The sequence below is a fragment of the Palaemon carinicauda genome, chromosome 9, assembly GCF_036898095.1.
Source record: "Palaemon carinicauda isolate YSFRI2023 chromosome 9, ASM3689809v2, whole genome shotgun sequence".
NCBI classification, from domain to species: domain Eukaryota; kingdom Metazoa; phylum Arthropoda; class Malacostraca; order Decapoda; family Palaemonidae; genus Palaemon; species Palaemon carinicauda.
Window position 1 is genome coordinate 77,279,971 of NC_090733.1, and position 20,000 is coordinate 77,299,970.

The 20,000-nt window shown below is 50.8% G+C and overlaps 2 protein-coding genes across 3 annotated transcripts in view; both read left to right on the forward strand.

The window, feature by feature from the left end:
- Positions 1-20,000, forward strand: part of LOC137647007 (SET and MYND domain-containing protein 4-like) — a 79,182-nt gene that overhangs the window by 23,681 nt on the left and 35,501 nt on the right. The gene's annotated exons all lie outside the window — the stretch shown is intronic.
- On the forward strand, positions 11,131-11,673 carry LOC137646497 (uncharacterized). The gene has a single exon (XM_068379602.1). It carries the CDS (start codon positions 11,131-11,133, stop codon positions 11,671-11,673), a length of 543 nt encoding a protein of 180 aa, XP_068235703.1.

Sequence of the window (20,000 nt, forward strand, 5' to 3'; positions counted from 1 at the left end):
CCTCTACGACTTCGTCATGGGCGTGTTCCCTTCTCCTAGAAGTTCTCCCATGACATCTGTCAGCTCCTCAGTTCATTTAGAACGCTCAGGAGGCTCGCCTCCATGGGTGGGTAACTTCCCTTCCGAGGGAGGTTCCCTTCCCAGGTATGAGTTTTCTCCCCTTCAGGGGGGGGGGGGGGGCATCTTCTCTTACCTTAATAATTTCTGGTCCTCGGGCTGTTATGCTCCTGGTGCTGAGTGACCACTTTTGTAACCATGCTCAAGGGGCTGAGCTGTTGCAAGGCCGGACCATGGTGTTCGTGCGATTATGCTCTTGGTGCTGAGCGGTCGCACTTGCAGCTACGCTCAAGGGGCTGAGCAGCGCAGGAGCTCCTCTTAGGAGGGTTGCTCTTTATGGTCAGCTTGCTGATCCAACGGCCCTAAGGGGCGCCTTCATCAGTTCTTCCTGTCTCTTCTACGAAGTGTTCACCTCTCTCCTTCGCGAGAGAGGACACTCATAGAGACTCCTCTTCGGAGGACTCCCCTGCTGTTGTTGCTGAAGGCTCAGTTCCCCCCTCCGAACATCTTCGAGGGGGCAGCTGAGTCTAACGGTCTCTCCTGCGAGTGTCTCTCCCCCCACCCGGGGAGTTCACTACAGAGACTCCTCTTCGGAGGACTGATGATGGTGCTCCTGTCCGTGGTCGTCTTCATCTTCAGCCGCAGAGGATCCTCTTCGACGAGAACAGACAGTTGCAGCTGCTTCGCTAGACCTTTTGGCAGTTCGTTTGCGATCTCCGACACCTGCCAGATCTTCTTGTCTTCCTTTTCCATTCCTGAACACAGAAGCGCAGTGGGCGCCTCTCCACCACGTTTTCCAAACGGGCACCAGTCCCTTCGAGGCAAAGGGCTTATTTCACAATGTGAGTAAGTCCCTTTGGTGCCAGGTTTTTTTACCTGTGCAATCTAGTTCTCCTGCGCACTTGCACGCAGTAGTTCGCAAATGCTCTCCTGCTGTGAACTAGACTTCTGCTGAATCAACTCCTGATCGCCAACTCTTCTGAGACCTTCTGAGCGGCTACGCGCCATGTGCACCTACGGTCTCCTGAACGCCCACGATCACCTGCTCTCCGACGCACATCTGATCGCCCTTTTCTGATGTGCGCAATGCGTGCCAACGTTCGCCCTCGCGCCCACGATCTCCGGATTAGGGCGTAAGCAGGGAGATTATTTCTTCACTAAACTCCAATTTCACCTGCTCGCCAGCGCGCATCTGCGCCCCCGTTCCTGATGTGCGCAATACATGCCAACGTTCGCCCACGCGCCCATGATCTTCGGATATGGGTGCAGGCAAGGAGTTTATTCCTTCACCTCCTCGCCGACGATCTCTCTGGTTCTGCACCCTCGCTAATATCGTCTGGCCGCGCATATCTTCTGGCCATGCAACTATGCTCCTACGATCTCCTGGTTCCTGCCTCGTCGCGCGCAGTTCAAGAAGTTCCTACGCTAGCTCACAGGCGCTCACCAGTTCTTCTGGACTCGCAGCGCCCTTCTGAAGTTTCGCGCCAAGCGCGCCCACGCGCTGTTCCAGTTCCAGTGCACTAACGCGCCAGCATGCTTCCACTTCACACCGCGCCGCCCAGGAGACACCTAAGCTAGCGCACAGGTGCTCACAGGCACCCCTGGGCTCTCCTTACGCGCCAGCGATCTCTTACGCGCCCGCGCGATTCTTCGCCTGCGTGCAAGCGATTTCAACGCTTCAATCGTCGTAAGTTTCCTACGTGCCCACGCGTTAACTCTCCCGTACGCGATCGGTCGCTATGCGCCACCGCTCGCCAACGCGCCATCGCTTGCCAACACGCCTTGCCTGCCTACGAGCCATCGCTCTCCAAACTCGCCATCGCTCGCTTACGCGCCATCGGTCTCCCGGTCGCCTGCGCTCGCCCTTACGACCGCTCGCCCGCGTGCCAACACACACGCGCGCCCGCGCGCATGCGCACCAGTGTTCGCCCGCACGCGAAACAACGGTTTTCCATCGCACGAGTGCCAGCGCGATTCCCGCCAGCGACCTGTAGCTCGCCAAACGCGCCATCGCTTGGCAACGCGCTATCGCTAGCCTACGCGCCATTGGTCTCCCGACCTCCAGCGCTCACCCTTACAACTGCGCTTACCCTCACCTGCGCGCCCACGCCCACTTTCGCCTGCGCCCCCTCGCGCCCACGCCCACGCCCACTTTCGCCTGCCCCCTCTCGCGCCCACGCGCCTGTACCCACGTTCGCCCGCGCGCGAACCAACGATTTGCCATCCCGCAAACGCCAGGGTGATTTCGACCGCGATTCCCGTTGGGTTTTTGCAACATGCAAGAGCAGGAAGAATCTTCAGAGAGGGCTGGGCAACATTCTTCTCCTTATTTTCAGGCAGGCCCCATCATCTCTACTCCTCAGGATCGTTCGATTCCCTTCCCTTCAGCGGGAGTCGCTGACACTGTGTCTCAGCCGTAAGCAGAGGAGGTACTTTGAGATCATGGGGGAACCTGGTTTAGCCCTTCCTCTCCACCATTCCGTGGAAGGGTCTTACCAGGGAGTTTTTCTCTCGAGAAATTTTCCGCCCGGCAGGTGACATTCTCGTCTTCGGAGATCTTAAGCCAGGAAAAAGCCGCAAAGTGTGCCATGCGGGCCACTTCGTGGCTGGTCATCTGGCTTGGACCTCGGGGCATCCTGTTGCGATCCGAGAATTTGTCCAAGGAGAGCTCCAGGAAGGTCAGGGAAACTTTCCTCCTCTCGGGCACGAACACCATCGTTTCCTGGCTCACCCAGTTTTTTGAACTTGGGGGCAAACTCGATGTTGAAGCATTGAGATACAGTGACCGAGAGGTTCCTCTCGGAAGTCCCAACCATGGATGTCGGCAAGCTTAGACACTCTTCCACCCTTGGAAAGACCTTGTTTTGAGCCCAAGGACGGGGAACGGACAGCTGAGAGGTGGAGAAAGTCGAATCAAGATTCGCTCCTCCAAAGGGGCTTACATCTGGACCCTACAAGCCTCCAGCGCCTCAACAACAACAGCCTCGTCAGCCTAGGACATCGGAACCGGCTCCGGCAGCTAAGACAAGGTGTCTAAACAGCAGCCCCCTCCTGTCAGAGACAAGAAGGGCGGGAAGTCCTACTGGGGAGGCAATAATCCTGAGGGAGCGGCCGAGGCCGCTAACACTAGGATTGGCAACCCCCCTGCATGGTCCCCAGTGGGGGGATGCCTAAGGTTGAGCGCTCAGGTGGCAGCAACTTGGGGCCGATTCCTGCACGATCTCCGTGATCAGCCAAGGATATCGCGTCTCGTTCTTTACATCTCTACCTTCACTGACAGCGAATCCAGTGTCGCTGAGCTCCCATGCCATGGGATCGGCAAAGGGGCTAGCCCTTCGGGCAGAAATCGAGAACATGCTCTAGAAGGATGCTCTCCAAAAGGTCATCGACGGCTCCCCCCCCCCCCAGCTTCTTCAGTCAACTCTTTCTTGTAAGAAAGCGTCTGAAGGCTGGAGACCTGTCTCGACCTCTCAGCCCTGATCAAGTTTGTCGAACAAACTTCGTTCAGCGTGGAACAACAGAGTCAATCAGGCTTGTAGTGAGACCACAAAACTTCATGTGCACACTGGATCTACAGGACGAGTACTTCCAGATCCCAATCCATCCGTCTTCCAGGAAGTACTTGAAATTCAACCTAGACAACAAGATATACCAGTTCAAGTTGCTGTGTTTTGATCTGTTATCTTCATGGCCACACAGGAGCGGCATCCGTCTCCTTTGTTTTCTGGATGACTGGGTATCCCAGGCAGTCTCGGAATCGACCCTTCTTTGACACCGAGACAAGCTTCTGGGACTTTGCCAAGATCTAGGGATCATGATAATTCTCGAGAAGTCTCCTCTGCTTCCCTCTCAACAACTGGGATATCTAGGCATGATATTAGACTCCAATCTCCAAGCCTTCCCATCAGATGACAGGATAGCAAGGCTGAGGAGAGTCGCAGAACCTTTCCTCAGACGAGGAGAGCTTCCAGCCCACAACGGCCCAAGTCCCGGTGGAATCAAGATAACGATTCCCCGGACATTCTGGTCCCTTTGATACCTGCGGAACGAATGGACCTGCCGTGGTAGGTGACCTACGGAAACCTTTGCTAGGGAATGGATCTTCTCGCCCTTCCCCCGCATTTGATGCTGCTCTCGGACTCGTCAAAACAAGGGAGGGGGGTCCACATTCTGAATCAGAACCAGAAGGGTACCTCCACATCAATCTGCTAGGAATGAAGGCCGTATTCTGGCCCTTCAACACTTCCAACAGACCCTGGCGAGTTACTCCGTGAACGACAACTCCACGATAGTGCCTTTTGTTTCAACAAGCAGGGAGGTACCTTTTCATAACAAATTTCTCATCTTGCAGTAGAGATACTGAGATGAACAGAAGTCCACTCAATACCCTATCAGCTCGCTTCATTCCAGTCAGAGGAATATGCTCTCCGACAGTCTTAGCAGGGCCTCACTGATAGAGAGTACCGAATGGTCTTCGGCCCCCTCTGGTAGCCAAGAAGTCCTGACCTTGTGGACCTGTTTGCGACAGCCTTGAATTTCAAGCTGCCGATGTACTACTCCCCAGTCCAAGACCCCAAGGCACTCTGCAAGATGCCTTCCTACAACGGTGGGACAACATCGACGTCTACGTCTTCCCACCGTTCTGTCTGTTGAGAAGTGGGCTCAACAAGACCAGACTATCGGTCAACCTGTCGATGACTCTGATAGCTCCGTTGCTGCATCATGCAGAGTGGTCCCGGAACTTCTGCATCTCCTGACGGAACTCCTGAGAGAGCTTCCCCCACGACACGAGCTACTCAAACAACCACACTGCAACACCTACTACAAGCAGTAGCATCGCTTCGGCTTCATGCCTGGAGACCATCCACAATCTCCTCACAGAGAGAGGCGTTCCACAACAAGTTGTGGAGCGGATGTCTCGACACCTGCGAAAGTCATCCGCAGGGGTGTACCAGGCGAAGTGGAGAACCTTCTGTGGTTGGTGTTGTGGGAGAGGTACCTCTCCCCTTGATGCCACTATTCTAGCAATAGCGGAGTTATTGTATATCGGCGGGAGGAAATGCGCCTTTCGCTCTCGGCAGTGGAAGCCTATCGCTCAGCTTTAAGCCTGGCCTTCAGGCTGAAAAGAATAGACATTTCCTCCTCGCTAGATCTTTCTTCGCTCATACAAAACTACGAACTTACCTGCCCCCAGTCGGAAGTGAGACCTCCTCCGTGGAACATGGTTCGGGCTCTTAGGGCTCTTTAAGAGATCTCCTTGCAAACCATTACGCCAGGCTTCTGATCGTCACCTGTCTTGGAAAACGGTGGTCCCGCTCGCTCTGGCCTCGGCCAAGCGTGTCAGCGAACTTCTGGTCTCTCGTACGACGTCGCCCATTCAAGAGGGTAGGTGGAGGTAACGTTCAGGTTTGTCCCTGAGTTGATTACTAGACTCAAAATCTTGGAGTCCCGGACCTTCGGTTTGACTCTTTCATGATTTCGAGTCTCCGTTCTGTAACAGATGACCCAGACCTTCTCCTACTATGCCCAGTAAGGAGTCGGAGGGGTTATCTTAAAGAACAGCTGCAGTTCGTCCTCACGTGCAAGCCCTGTTTGGGAGCACAGAGAGGACGGAGAGGAGGGTCATCAAGAATGCCTTTTCAGCCTGGATTCAAAGGGTCATCCATCACACCCTGAATCCAGACCCTCCTCCGTCACGTTGCCTTAGAGAACATGATGTCAGAGGCATCGCATCGTCCCTGGCCTTCAAGAGGAACTTCTCTGTGACGCAGGTGCTACAAGCTGGAGTCTGGAAGCGTCTTAACGACCTTCACAGCCCACTACCTGCAGGACGTGTCCCACAAGAGCCTCAATACGTTTACTATCGGCCCTGTGGTGGCTACACAACAGCTGGTCTAACCTCAGGCTCCTTAATGGACAGGTAGCAGAAGGTTGAGGGCATTGATATCCAGTTTTAGACTGCATGAATGAAAGAAGTATGTCTGGTCCTTACTTCTTTCTTCATCCTCCCCTCTCTTGGGGAAAGCAGCATCCTGGGTTCTATGCATAGCTGACCTCAAACCTCTGCAGGTAAACCATGATTCCTTGTGTTCCTAGTATTAAGTTAATACTGTCGCATCCCCCATACCCTGACGAGGTGGTATTGGGAACGTCCTAGCCTAGAATTACAGCTAAAGGACTTCTGGTCGACTTCCTAATACAAGTCACACTTCTTCCCTCCACACATAAGCTCATGTAGACTGCACGTTTCTTGCGTAGCAAGAAACTTGCGAGGTGCAGGGACTTTTTCTCGAGTGCTGCTCACTCGGATTCTGAGTACCCGGGTAAGCCAAAGCCAGTAAGGCTGGGGACTTTCCACCCTTCCTAAGGGTAAGTCACCTTATGTAAATAGCGTGGTTTGTATTTCGGTTACGGAACAAATGACAAATTCGGAGATAATTTGTATTTTTCCTAACCATACAAACCTTAGCTATTTACACATATTTGCCCGCCAGCCCTGTCCCCCAAGGCAAGTCCTACTTCTAAGTGAAGTGAAGCAGTTCACCGGTGTGTGAGGGGGGGAGGGGTAGCTAGCTACCAATCCCCTACCCCCTTGCTAACTAGCGCGGGGGTAATACACCCTCGTGCAAATTCTAATGGCTTGTCATTTCAGCTACGCCGAAAGTAAACCCTATGTAAATAGCTAAGGTTTGTATGGTTAGGAAAAATACAAATTATCTCCGAATTTGTCATATATATATATATATATATATATATATATATATATATATATATATATATATATACATATATATATATATTTATATATGTATATATATATTTATATATGTGTATATATATATATATATATATATATATATATATATATATATATATATATATATATATATATATATATATATATTTACACATATATATGTATACATAAATATCCATCCATATACCAAGGCACTTCCCCCAATTTTGGGGGGTAGCCGACACCAACAATGAAACAAAACAAAAAGGGGACCTCTATTCTCTACGTTCCTTCAGCCTAACCAGGGACTCAACCGAGTTCAGCTGGTACTGCTAGGGTGCCACAGCCCAACCTCCCACATTATCCACCACAGATGAAGCTTCATAATGCTGAATCCCCCACTGCTGCTTCCTCCGCGGTCGTCTAAGGCACCGGAGGAAGCAGCAGGGCCTACTGTAACTGCGTCACAATCGCTCACCATTCATTCCTATTTCTAGCACGCTCTCTTGCCTCTTTCACATCTATCCTCCTATCACCCAGAGCTTTCTTCACACCATCCATCCACCCAAACCTTGGCCTTCCTCTTGTACTTCTCCCATTAACTCTTGCATTCATCACCTTCTTTAGCAGACAACCATTTTCCATTCTCTCAACATGGCCAAACCACCTCAACACATTCATATCCACTCTAGCCGCTAACTCATTTCTTATACCCGTTCTCTCCCTCACCACTTCGTTCCTAACCCTATCTACTCGAGATACACCAGCCATACTCCTTAGACACTTCATCTCAAACACATTCAATTTCTGTCTCTCCATCACTTTCATTCCCCACAACTCCGATCCATACATCACAGTTGGTACAATCACTTTCTCATATAGAACTCTTTACATTCATGCCCAACCCTCTATTTTTTACTAATCCCTTAACTGCCCCCAACACTTTGCAACCTTCATTCACTCTCTGACGTACATTTGCTTCCACTCCACCATTTGCTGCAACTCCACCATTTGCTGCAACAACAGACCCCAAGTACATAAACTCATCCACCTCCTCAAGTAACTCTCCATTCAACTTGACATTCAACCTTGCACCACCTTCCCTTCTCAAACATCTCATAACCTTACTCTTACCCACATTAACTCTCAACTTCCTTCTCTCACACACCCTTCCAAATTCTGTCACTAGTCGGTCAAGCTTCTCTTCTGTGTCTGCTACCAGTACAGTATCATCCGCAAACAACAACTGATTTACCTCCCATTCATGGTCATTCCCGCCTACCAGTTTTAATCCTCGTCCAAGCACTCGAGCATTCACCTCTCTCACCACTCCATCAACATACAAGTTAAACAACCACGGCGACATAACACATCCCTGTCTCAGCCCCACTCTCACGGGAAATCAATCACTCACTTCATTTCCTATTCTAACATATGCTTTACTACCTTTGTAGAAACTTTTCACTGCTTGCAACAACCTTCCACCAACTCCATATAACCTCATCACATTCCACATTGCTTCCCTATCAACTCTATCAAATGCTTTCTCCAAATCCATAAACGCAACATACACCTCCTTACCTTTTGCTAAATATTTTTCGCATATCTGCCTAACTGTAAAAATCTGATTCATACAACCCCTACCTCTTCTAAAACCACCCTGTACTTCCAAGATTGCATTCTCTGTTTTATCCTTAATCCTATTAATCAATACTCTACCATACACTTTTTCAACAACACTCAACAAACTAATACCTCTTGAATTACAACACTCATGCACATCTCCCTTACCCTTATATAGTGGTACAATACATGCACAGACCCAATCTACTGGTACCATTGACAACACAAAACACATATTAAACAATCTCACCAACCATTCAAGTACATTCACACCCCCTTCCTTCAACATCTCAGCTTTCACACCATCCATACCAGATGCTTTTCCTACTCTCGTTTCATCTAGTGCTCTCCTCACTTCCTCTATTGTAATCTCTCTCTCATTCTCATCTCCCATCACTGGCACCTCAACACCTGGAACAGCAATTATATATGCCTCCCTATTATCCTCAACATTCAGCAAACTTTCAAAATATTCCGCCCACCTTTTCCTTGCCTCCTCTCCTTTTAACAACCTTCCATTTCCATCTTTCACTGTCTCTTCAATTCTTGCGCCAGCCTTCCTTACTCTCTTCACTTCTTTCCAAAACTTCTTCTTATTCTCTTCATATGACTGACCCAATCCCTGACCTCACCTCAAGTCAGCTGCCCTCTTTGCCTCGCGTACCTTGCGCTTTACTCCCACATTTTTCTCTCTATATTTTTCATACTTCTCTATACTATTACTCTGCAGCCATTCTTCAAAAGCCCTCTTTTTCTCTTCCACTTTTACCTTCACTCCTTCATTCTACCATTCACTGCCCTTCCTCATGCTGCCTCCAACAACCTTCTTGCCACATACATCACTTGCAATCCCAACAAAATTTTCTTTTACTAACTTCCACTCCTCTAAATTACCAGTTTCTCTTACTCTCACTTCGTCATATGCCATTTTCAACCTTTCCTGATATATACTTTTTACCCCCGGTTTTATTAGCTCTTCAACCCTCACTAGCTCCCTTTTACATCCACCTACTCTATTCCCCCACTCTTTTGCTACAACTAATTTTCCTTCCACCAAAAAATGATCAGACATACCGTTAGCCATACCCCTAAACACGTGCACGTCTTTCAATCTTCCAAACATTCTTTTAGTTATCAACACATAATCCATTAATGCCCTTTCTACTACTCTTCCATTTGCCACTCTTACCCATGTATACTTATTTTTATCTTTCTTTTTAAAGAAGCTAGCACTTATTACCATCTCTTGTTCAACACACATATCTACCAGTCTCTCACCACTCTCATTTTCACCTGGTACGCCATACTTCCCAATGACACCTTCTACCTCTCCAGCGCCCACTCTAGCATTTAAGTCATAAATATAAGCATTTAAGTCATAAATATATAAATATGAATAAATAAATATATATATATACACACTATATATATATATATATATATATATATATATATATATATATATATATATATATATGTATGTATGTATGTATTGGTTCCGTAACTGACATACAAACCACGCTATTTAATAGGGGTATTACTTCTGGTGTAGCTGAAATGATAAGCCATTAAAATTTAACGAGGGTTTACTACCCACATCGCTAGTTAGAGGGCGGTAGTGGAGGGTAGCTTGCTACCCCCCTCCCCCCTTATACACACCTGTGCTTGAGCTCACTTTGTTTTCGGCTCGGATGGTAGACGGACGTGTCCTCTCTCATCCTCGCCTCTCTCTTGGCAGCCATTAATGCTTTTTTGCTTTTTCTTTGACAGGTTTGTGTGTGAAGTTGGCGTCTGCGACTATGCGCACCTGTCCTGGATTACCCGACCGCCCATGCGGAACATTCACGTCGGCAGTCGAGACATACCCTCACACCCTTTGCCCTTACTGTAGAGGTGAACGGTGTGATATTAATAATAAGTGTGGTGAGTGTAGGGAGTGGTCTACCTCCCAGTGGGACAGGTTTTCTCGGCGACGTAAGAAGAAGTCCAGGCGGGATATTTCTCCTTCGAAGGTTTCTTTGAAAGGAGAAAAACCCAAGGACCTTTCTTCCGTTGCCCAAACCTCCTTCGAAGCTCCCACTCGATCGGTCTCTTTCGAGAGACGGTCGAGTGGTAGCGTAGACCGTGGTTCTGTTTTCCAAACTCGGGGTTCGAGAGATGCCGTTGCCTCCCCTAGCGAGGCAGCTCCACCTCTCCCCGGGGGAGGATGTGTCATTAACCTATTTATTTCAGCTTTGGTCTTCCTTGGGGCTTGAGGGTTCGCCCTCCAAGGAAGCTCTCCTTGACATCATCTGATTGGGTGCCGCTGTCAAGCAATCGCCGACTTTGGCAGAGGTTGAGCCTCTGTCAATTGTCGACGTTGTGGTGTCAGAGGTATCCAATGCGGTATCTCCTGATACCTCTGCCTCTTCACATCCCACAGTAGCTGAAGGCGTAGTTTCTCCCGTTCCTGCTCAACCAACAAGGGAGAAACTATGTCCAACAGTCTCTCCTGCCGGTGTTTCTCTCCCTCGGGGGAGTTCACTTACAGAGACTACTCTTCGGAGGACTGCAGAAGATCAGCTTACTGATCCAACGGCCCCCAGAGGGCGCATCCATTGCAAGGCTCGCTTTCCCCTTTGCCATAGAGGCCTTCCTTCACCTTTTAAAGTGGTGAGGAGGCGCCTCTTTGGTTCATCGTCATCGTTGCAGTCCGCCGCAGAGGAGCCTCGTCAATGTTCACCGACTGTTCCTGCTATGGTCCTGGATCTCTCTGCGGATCGTTCGCGATCCCCTTTGGTGAAAGGTCGTCTTTCAAAGGACACGTCGACCTTCCACCCGACAGACCTGCTGACCTGCCGTCGCCGTTCTTGAGAGCTGATGCGCTTTACGTGCTCACGAAACCTGACTACCATGCCCGTCAGGCACCGATCCCTTTTTCAGGGCATCAAGGGCGTAAGCACCATCGTGCGCATACTTCCCCCACGCGCCATGATGGACATGCGCGCCAACGTTCTCCTGCGAGCCAGCGCTCGCCTGCCCGCCAGAACTCGCCTGCCCGCCAGCGCTCACCTGCTCGCCAGCGCTCACCTGCTCGCCACTGCACGCCATCAACCTCCTGCGCGCCAACAACCTCCTGCGTGCCAGTGCTCTCCTTTCCATCAGCGCTCGCTATCGCGCCAGCACTCTCCTGCTCGTCAGCGCTCTCTCACACGCCAGCGCTCTCCCACGCGCCAGCGCTCTCCCACGCTCCAGCGCTCGCCTACGCCCACGCATAGCCGTCTCTCCTGCGCGCCCACGATCTTCGGATCTGGGCGAGGATACTGATGCGTGCCCTGCGCGCCCGCACACTGACGCGCGCGCGCAAGATGCGCGCCCGCAAGATACGCTCCCACGCACACAGGCTTTCAACTGCGCACCCGCACGCCAGGGGCATCTCTCCTGCGCGTGCGCCCCCTACGACATCTTCTGGGGTGTGCAAAGTCTTGCCCGCACGCCCGGGTGTCCAACGATCTGATCCTGCGCTCCTACACGCGAAAACATTCACCCGCTCGCAATCGGTCTCCTGCGCAAGCTCCTGTGAGCCCACAGTTTACCGCGTGCGACCCCGGGTATTCTCCATCGCGCGAACGTCAATACCTTCCCGCGCGCGCGAGCGTCAATACCTTCCCGGGCGCGCGAGCGTCAATACCTTCCCGGGCGCGCGAGCGTCAATACCTTCCCGGGCGCGCGAGCGTCAATACCTTCCCGGGCGCGCGAGCGTCAATACCTTCCCGGGCGCGCGAGCGTCAATACCTTCCCGGGCGCGCGAGCGTCAATACCTTCCCGGGCGCGCGAGCGTCAATACCTTCCCGCGCGCGCGAGCGTCAATACCTTCCCGCGCGCGCGAGCGTCAATACCTTCCCGGGCGCGCGAGCGTCAATACCTTCCCGGGCGCGCGAGCGTCAATACCTTCCCGGGCGCGCGAGCGTCAATACCTTCCCGGGCGCGCGAGCGTCAATACCTTCCCGGGCGCTCGAGCGTCAATACCTTCCCGGGCGCGCGAGCGTCAATACCTTCCCGGGCGCGCGAGCGTCAATACCTTCCCGGGCGCGCGAGCGTCAATACCTTCCCGGGCGCGCGAGCGTCAATACCTTCCCGGGCGCGCGAGCGTCAATACCTTCCCGGGCGCGCGAGCGTCAATACCTTCCCGGGCGCGCGAGCGTCAATACCTTCCCGGGCGCGCGAGCGTCAATACCTTCCCGGGCGCGCGAGCGTCAATACCTTCCCGGGCGCTCGAGCGTCAATACCTTCCCGCGCGCGCGAGCGTCAATACCTTCCCGCGCGCGCGAGCGTCAATACCTTCCCGCGCGCGCGAGCGTCAATACCTTCCCGGGCGCGCGAGCGTCAATACCTTCCCGGGCGCGCGAGCGTCAATACCTTCCCGGGCGCGCGAGCGTCAATACCTTCCCGGGCGCGCGAGCGTCAATACCTTCCCGGGCGCGCGAGCGTCAATACCTTCCCGGGCGCGCGAGCGTCAATACCTTCCCGGGCGCGCGAGCGTCAATACCTTCCCGGGCGCGCGAGCGTCAATATCCCGGGCGCGCGAGCGTCAATACCTTTCCGGGCGCGCGAGCGTCAATACCTTCCCGGGCGCGCGAGCGTCAATACCTTCCCGGGCGCGCGAGCGTCAATACCTTCCCGGGCGCGCGAGCGTCAATACCTTCCCGGGCGCGCGAGCGTCAATACCTTCCCGGGCGCGCGAGCGTCAATACCTTCCCGGGCGCGCGAGCGTCAATACCTTCCCGGGCGCGCGAGCGTCAATACCTTCCCGGGCGCGCGAGCGTCAATACCTTCCCGGGCGCGCGAGCGTCAATACCTTCCCGGGCGCGCGAGCGTCAATACCTTCCCGGGCGCGCGAGCGTCAATACCTTCCCGGGCGCGCGAGCGTCAATACCTTCCCGGGCGCGCGAGCGTCAATACCTTCCCGGGCGCGCGAGCGTCAATACCTTCCCGGGCGCGCGAGCGTCAATACCTTCCCGGGCGCGCGAGCGTCAATACCTTCCCGGGCGCGCGAGCGTCAATACCTTCCCGGGCGCGCGAGCGTCAATACCTTCCCGGGCGCGCGAGCGTCAATACCTTCCCGGGCGCGCGAGCGTCAATACCTTCCCGGGCGCGCGAGCGTCAATACCTTCCCGGGCGCGCGAGCTTCAATACCTTCCCGCCCGCGCGAGCGTCAATACCTTCCCGGGCGCGCGAGCGTCAATACCTTCCCGCCCGCGCGAGCGTCAATACCTTCCCGCCCGCGCGAGCGTCAATACCTTCCCGCCCGCGCGAGCGTCAATACCTTCCCGCCCGCGCGAGCGTCAATACCTTCCCGCCCGCGCGAGCGTCAATACCTTCCCGCCCGCGCGAGCGTCAATACCTTCCCGCCCGCGCGAGCGTCAATACCTTCCCGCCCGCGCGAGCGTCAATACCTTCCCGCCCGCGCGAGCGTCAATACCTTCCCGCCCGCGCGAGCGTCAATACCTTCCCGCCCGCGCGAGGCTACTGGACAGCACACTTCAAGGTCGCCATCGCCGCATTCCCCTCCCCGCAAGCGCAGAACAACGCACCCTGCGGCAGAAGGGAAGCATCCAGTAAGGTCCAGGAACCCTGTTTCTTCTTTTCAGGCGAACCCACCTATGGAAACTCCTTCCAGGGATCCGTCGATCCTTGTCCCTTCAGAGGGAGTGTCTGACAGCACAGCTATCAGTCAACAGCCATGGTTCGGTGCGCTAATCAGAGCAGTTACAAAGGTGTCAAGCCTCCTCTCTCTGAGTTGGAGCTAAGTTGTCTCCTCGTAAGCCTTCGAGGCGAGCTCCTTCGCCCCCCCAGACTTTTTCTCCTTCCCTGTAGGACGAGGATTTCCCGTCCTCGGGGGAGTCACGTGAGGTGGGATATTCCCCCATCGCACCAATGAGGGAAACCCCACCTCGCGTTGAAAAGTCTTCCCGGGTAGGGGTGGATAAGAACTTGCCTCCGTCCATGTCAGAGTCCAACATCCTTTACAGGAAGGAGTCGAAGGACTCAAAGACAGTGCCAAAATCCTCGTCAAGGCTTAGAACGGAGCCAGCTAGTCTCTCGGAGAACGTCCGCGAATCTCCCCAAGAAGAGCCTTTGGGGACAGGAGACTTCGCTGCAAGTCCGACATCCGGAGGAGAACTACAAGAGTCAGAGCATGCATTTTGGCAGGTCCTGACTCTTATGAGGGCTCTCAATGGGTTTGCCTACCCAGAGATGCCACCTCGAGAGGGCAAAGACATGGTCTTGGAGCGCGTAATTGGCACTCAAAAACCTTCTAAGGCCAGTGGTGCTCTGCCTTGGTCTCGGGGGGTTAAGAGTACCAGGGACAAGATCGCTGTCCAGCTCTCTGAGTTGGCCTCCTCCAACCGTTCCAGTGCCGGCAACAAGCTTCTCCCACCTCCTCGCGTACAGCAGAGGAGGTACTTCGAGAGCTTTGAGGAGCCTTGTTTAGCTCTTCCTCTCCACCATTCTTTGGAACAGCTTACTAGGGGAGTACCTCTTGAGAGACACTCCAACCGGCAGGTCTCGTTCTCGGCAACTGAAATCCTTAACCAGGAGAAGGATGCGAAGTGTGCTATGCAAGCCGCGAAGTGTGCTATGCAATGGATATCTGGTTAGGGACCTTAGGTATCCTGATACGCTCTGAGGACTACTCCAAAGAACGTACCAGGAAAGCTATGGAGACGTTCCTCCTCTCAGGCACTCGCGCCATCCTGAAACGTCGGGATGCGGTGGCTGAGAGGTTCCATCAGAAGGTTCCTAGCACCAAGATAAATAGGCTCAAGCATTCTTCCTTAGAAGGAACGAACTTGTTTGAGCCTAAGGATGTGGAACAGGCTGCTGAGAGGTGGAGGAAGTCCCACCAAGACTTCCTCCTGCATAGGGCTTTGACATCCAAGCCCTATAAGCCTCCAGCACCCCAGAAGTCCCGTCCTACTAAGACCACGATACCAACATTAGCAGCGAAGACAGTGGTGTCTAAACCCTAAAAAAGTCCTCCAAGGGAGGTAAAAATCCTAGAGGGAGCAGCCGAGGTCACAAACACTAGGATTGGCAGTCCCCCTGCATGTCCACCAGTGGGGGGATGCCTACAAAGTTGCGCAGACAGGTGGCACCAACTCGGGGCCGATTCCTGGACGATTTCCATAATCAGTCAGGGATATCGCGTCCCGTTCACAACATCTCTACCTCCCCTGACGACGAATCCAGTGTCATTGAGCTCCTTTGCCATGGGATCAGCAATGGGGCAAGCCCTTCGGGCAGAAGTCCAGACCCTGATGAAGAAGGGCGCTCTCCAAATGGTCCTCGACGGCTCCCCAGGCTTCTTCAGTCGACTCTTTCTTGTAAAGAAGGCGTCTGGAGGCTGGAGACCAGTCATCAACCTCTCGGCTCTGAACAAGTTTGTCAAACAAACTGCGTCCAGCATGGAGACTGCAGATACGGTCAGACTAGCAGTGAGACCTCAAGACTTCATGTGTACACTGGATCTGAAGGACGCGTACTTCCAGATCCCAGTTCATCCGTCTTCAAGGAAGTACTTAAGATTCAGCCTAGACAACAAGGAATACCAGTTCAAAGTGCTGTGTTTCGGTCTCTCCACAGCACCGCAGGTTTTCACCAGAGTGTTCACCCTAATATCTTCGTGGGCACACACGATCGGCATCCGTCTCCTCCGTTATCTGGACGACTGGCTGATCCTAGCAGACTCTGTGTCACCCTTCTTCAACACCGGGACAATCTTCTGGGACTTTGCCAGGATCTGGGGATCATGGTAAATCTCGAGAAGTCCTCTCTGCTTCCCACCCAAAAACTGGTATACCTAGGCATGATCATAGACACCAATCTCCACAAAGCCTTCCCATCAGACGACAGGATAGCAATGCTGAGGAAGGTCGCAAGCCCTTTTCTTAGACGAGAAGAACTTCCAGCCCAATCGTGGTTATGTCTCCATGGTCATCTTTCATCTTTAGCCCGTCTAGTTTCCAATGGTCGCCTCAGGATGAGATCCCTCCAATGGCGGCTCAAGTCCCGGTGGAATCAAGGTTACGATTCCCCGGACGTCATGATCCCTATGGGACCTGCGGAACGGACGGACCTCCAGTGGTGGGTGACAGACGAGAACCTACGAAGAGGAGTGGATCTTCTTGTCCTACCCTGGATTTGATGCTGTTTTCGGATGCCTCAAAGAAAGGATAGGGGCCCCATGTACTGCACCACATGACCTCAGGCCTGTGGTCAGAATCAGAAAAGTACCTCCATATAAATCTTCTAGAGATGAAGGCCATCTTTTTGGCCCTTCAACAGTTTCAACAATACCTGGTGGATCACTCTTTGGTGGTGATGAGCGACAACACCACAGTAGTGGCTTACATCAACAAACAAGGAGGTACCTTTTCAAAGCAGCTATCCCATCTTGCAGTAGAGATGCTGAGATGGACCGAAGTCCACTCGATTCCGCTATCGGCACGTTTCATTCCAGGCAAGAGGAATATGCTCGCCGACAATCTGAGCAGAGCGTCTCAGATAGTGAGTACCGAGTGGTCTTTGGATCATCTAGTAGCCAAGAAAGTCCTGACTTTGTGGGGTTCGACTGTGGATCTGTTCGCAACAGCTCTGAATTTCAAGCTTCCGCTGTACTGCTCCCCAGTCCCGGATCCCAAGGCTCTCTGGCAAGATGCCTTCCAACAACGGTGGGACAACATCGCCGTTTACGCTTTTCCCCCGTTCTGTCTGATGAGGAGGGTGCTCAACAAGACCAGAACATCGGTCAATCTTTCGATGACCCTCATAGTTCCGCTATGGCATCACGTGGAATGGTTTTCAGACCTTCTGCAAATCCTAACAGAGTTACCGAGAGAGCTCCCTCCACGACACAATCTACTCAGACAACCACATGCCAACATCTTCCACAAAGCCGTAGCTTCGCTACGACTTCATGCCTGGAGACTATCCAGCATCTCCTAGCTGAGAGAGGATTTTCGCAGAAAGTTGCGGTCAGGATGTCTGGACATCTGCGAAAGTCATCCGTAGTTGTCTACCAGGCAAAGTGGAAAGTCTTCTGTGGTTGGTGTCGTGGAAGGGGTATCTCTCCACTCGATGCCACTATTCCAGCAATAGCGGAGTTCCTCGTGTATTTGCGGGAAGAAATGCGCCTTTCAATCTCGGCAGTGAAAGGTTATCGCTCAGCCTTAAGTCTAGCCTTTAGGCTAAAAGGAATGGACATTTCCTCCTCGCTGGAACTGTCCCTACTCATACGAAGTTATGAACTTACCTGCCCTCAGTCGGAAGTAAGACCTCCTCCATGGAACGTGGTTCGAGTTCTCAGGTCTCTTAACCCTGGATAGGTACGGTGGGTCGTTTGCGACCCCGAGCGTCAAAAAAAAACAGGTTTTTCTCACGTGACTAACCCCTGTGACTGAATTTGTGGGTGATCGACCTGCAGGAGGTGTCTCCCCTACACGCTCTAGTAGTGTCCAGATGTGCATTGCTGTAGCTGTACTCCTTCCCCGATTTCTGAGACGCGTCGGGGTCGTTCGCGTCCGAGTTTACCCTTCTGAGGTAGTTTGCATAATTATCAAAGTTATTACGTATTATGAAATTGTCGTAGAATGGTGCAACTTGTATAGGTTATCAGTTGTGGAAAGTCTTGGTGGATTGTTTGGCTACCATGTGCATGTTTTTTTTTTTAGTTAAAATGTCGTTCATCACCACGAGGACCATTTTACCGCGAGTGCCCCTTTTTCATTTTTTTTCATTTTTTTGCCAAGTCATTTTTCCGTAAGATATTGCCAAATAGTGTCGTAAAACTTTTGCTTGTTTAGTGTTGGAAAGTGTGTCTAGATGATCTGGCTACCCATGCATGACTTTGTTTTTGTCAGATACGACGTAGTTATTGGTATATTGGGTATTTAACTGCGGTTACCAATTTCTGTTTTTTTTTCAATATTTGTAAAAATTACTACGTAGTAAGGAATTGCCGTATATTATTCATTTTTTTTTCATGTTTAAGTGTTAGAAAGTGTGCCTTGATGGTTGGGCTAACACGTGCATGTCTTTTTTTTTATCTGAGATGTCGTATATTAGAATGTCGGGCATTTTACCGCGAGTGTCCCTTTTTAATTTTTTTTAATTTTTTTGCCAAGTCATTTTTCCGTAAGATATTGCGAAATAGTGTCGTAAAACTTTTGCTTTTTTAATGTTGGAAAGTGTGTCTAGATGATCTGGCTACCCATGCGTGATTTTGTTTTTGTCAGATACGACGTAGTTATTGGTATATTGGGTATTTAACTGCGGTTGCCAATTTCTGTTTTTTTTTCAATATTTGTAAAAATTTACTACGTAGTAAGGAATTGCCGTATATTATTGATTTTTTTTTCATGTTTATGTGTTAGAAAGTGTGCCTTGATGGTTGGGCTAACACGTGCATGTCTTTTTTTTTATCTGAGATGCCGTATATTAGAATGTTGGGCATTTTTCCGCGAGTGCCCCTTCTTATTTGTTTTGCATTTTTTTGCTTAGTCATGTTACCGTAAGGAATTGGCAAGTAGTGTCGCAAAACTTATATTTTTATAGTGTTGGAAAGTGTTTCTAGATGATCTGGCTACCCATGCCTATTTTTTTTTTTAGCCAGATATGGCGTATATATAAGTATGTGTTCGATTTTCCTGTGATTGCCATTTTTTCGTTTTTTCCCATTTCTTTCAAAATTACTACGTACTAAGGAACTATCACAGAGTAATATTTCATTTATATGTTTATTTGTCGGAAAATATGCCTTGATGGTTTGCCTAGCACGTGGCTGAAATTTTTTTTTTCTGAAATGCCGTATATTAGAATGGCCATTTTTCCACGAGTGCCCCTTTTTATTTGTTTTGCATTTTTTTGCTTAGTCATGTTACCGTAAGGAATTGGCAAGTAGTGTCGCAAAACTTATATTTTTATAGTGTTGGAAAGTGTTTCTAGATGATCTGGCTACCCATGCCTATCTTTTTTTTAGCCAGATATGGCGTATATATAGGTATGTGTTCGATTTTCTGGTGATTGCCATTTTTTCGTTTTTTCCCAATTCTTTCAAAATTACTACGTACTAAGGAACTATCACAGAGTAATGATTCCTCTAGATGTTTATTTGTCGGAAAATTTTGTTTACTTTTTTTTTGATTGAATATCATCAAATTTTTTTAGCTAAAATATTGTTTTACATTTTTTTTTCGATTTTATTTCCCTTCAAAAAAAATTTTTTGGGTCAGAATTTTAATTTTATAGTCGTAAAATAATCGACAATTATCCAGCAACCCACCATACAATTTTTATGCATATCCAATAATAATTAGATTAGTAAATAACACCTTGGAATTGACATACCCTTCCTACATTTCAAGTGGCAGATTAGGGAGTCTGAGTCAGTGTGGTTGGCGGCCATTTTGTGGACATATCCGAAGCGTAAGCTGCCCTATCTATATATATTCTTGTTCCCTATAGAATTTGTGATATTCTGGTATATTTTTACCTGCATAAATATCATATTATATATTAAATATATGTATTTTTTTACGAAATT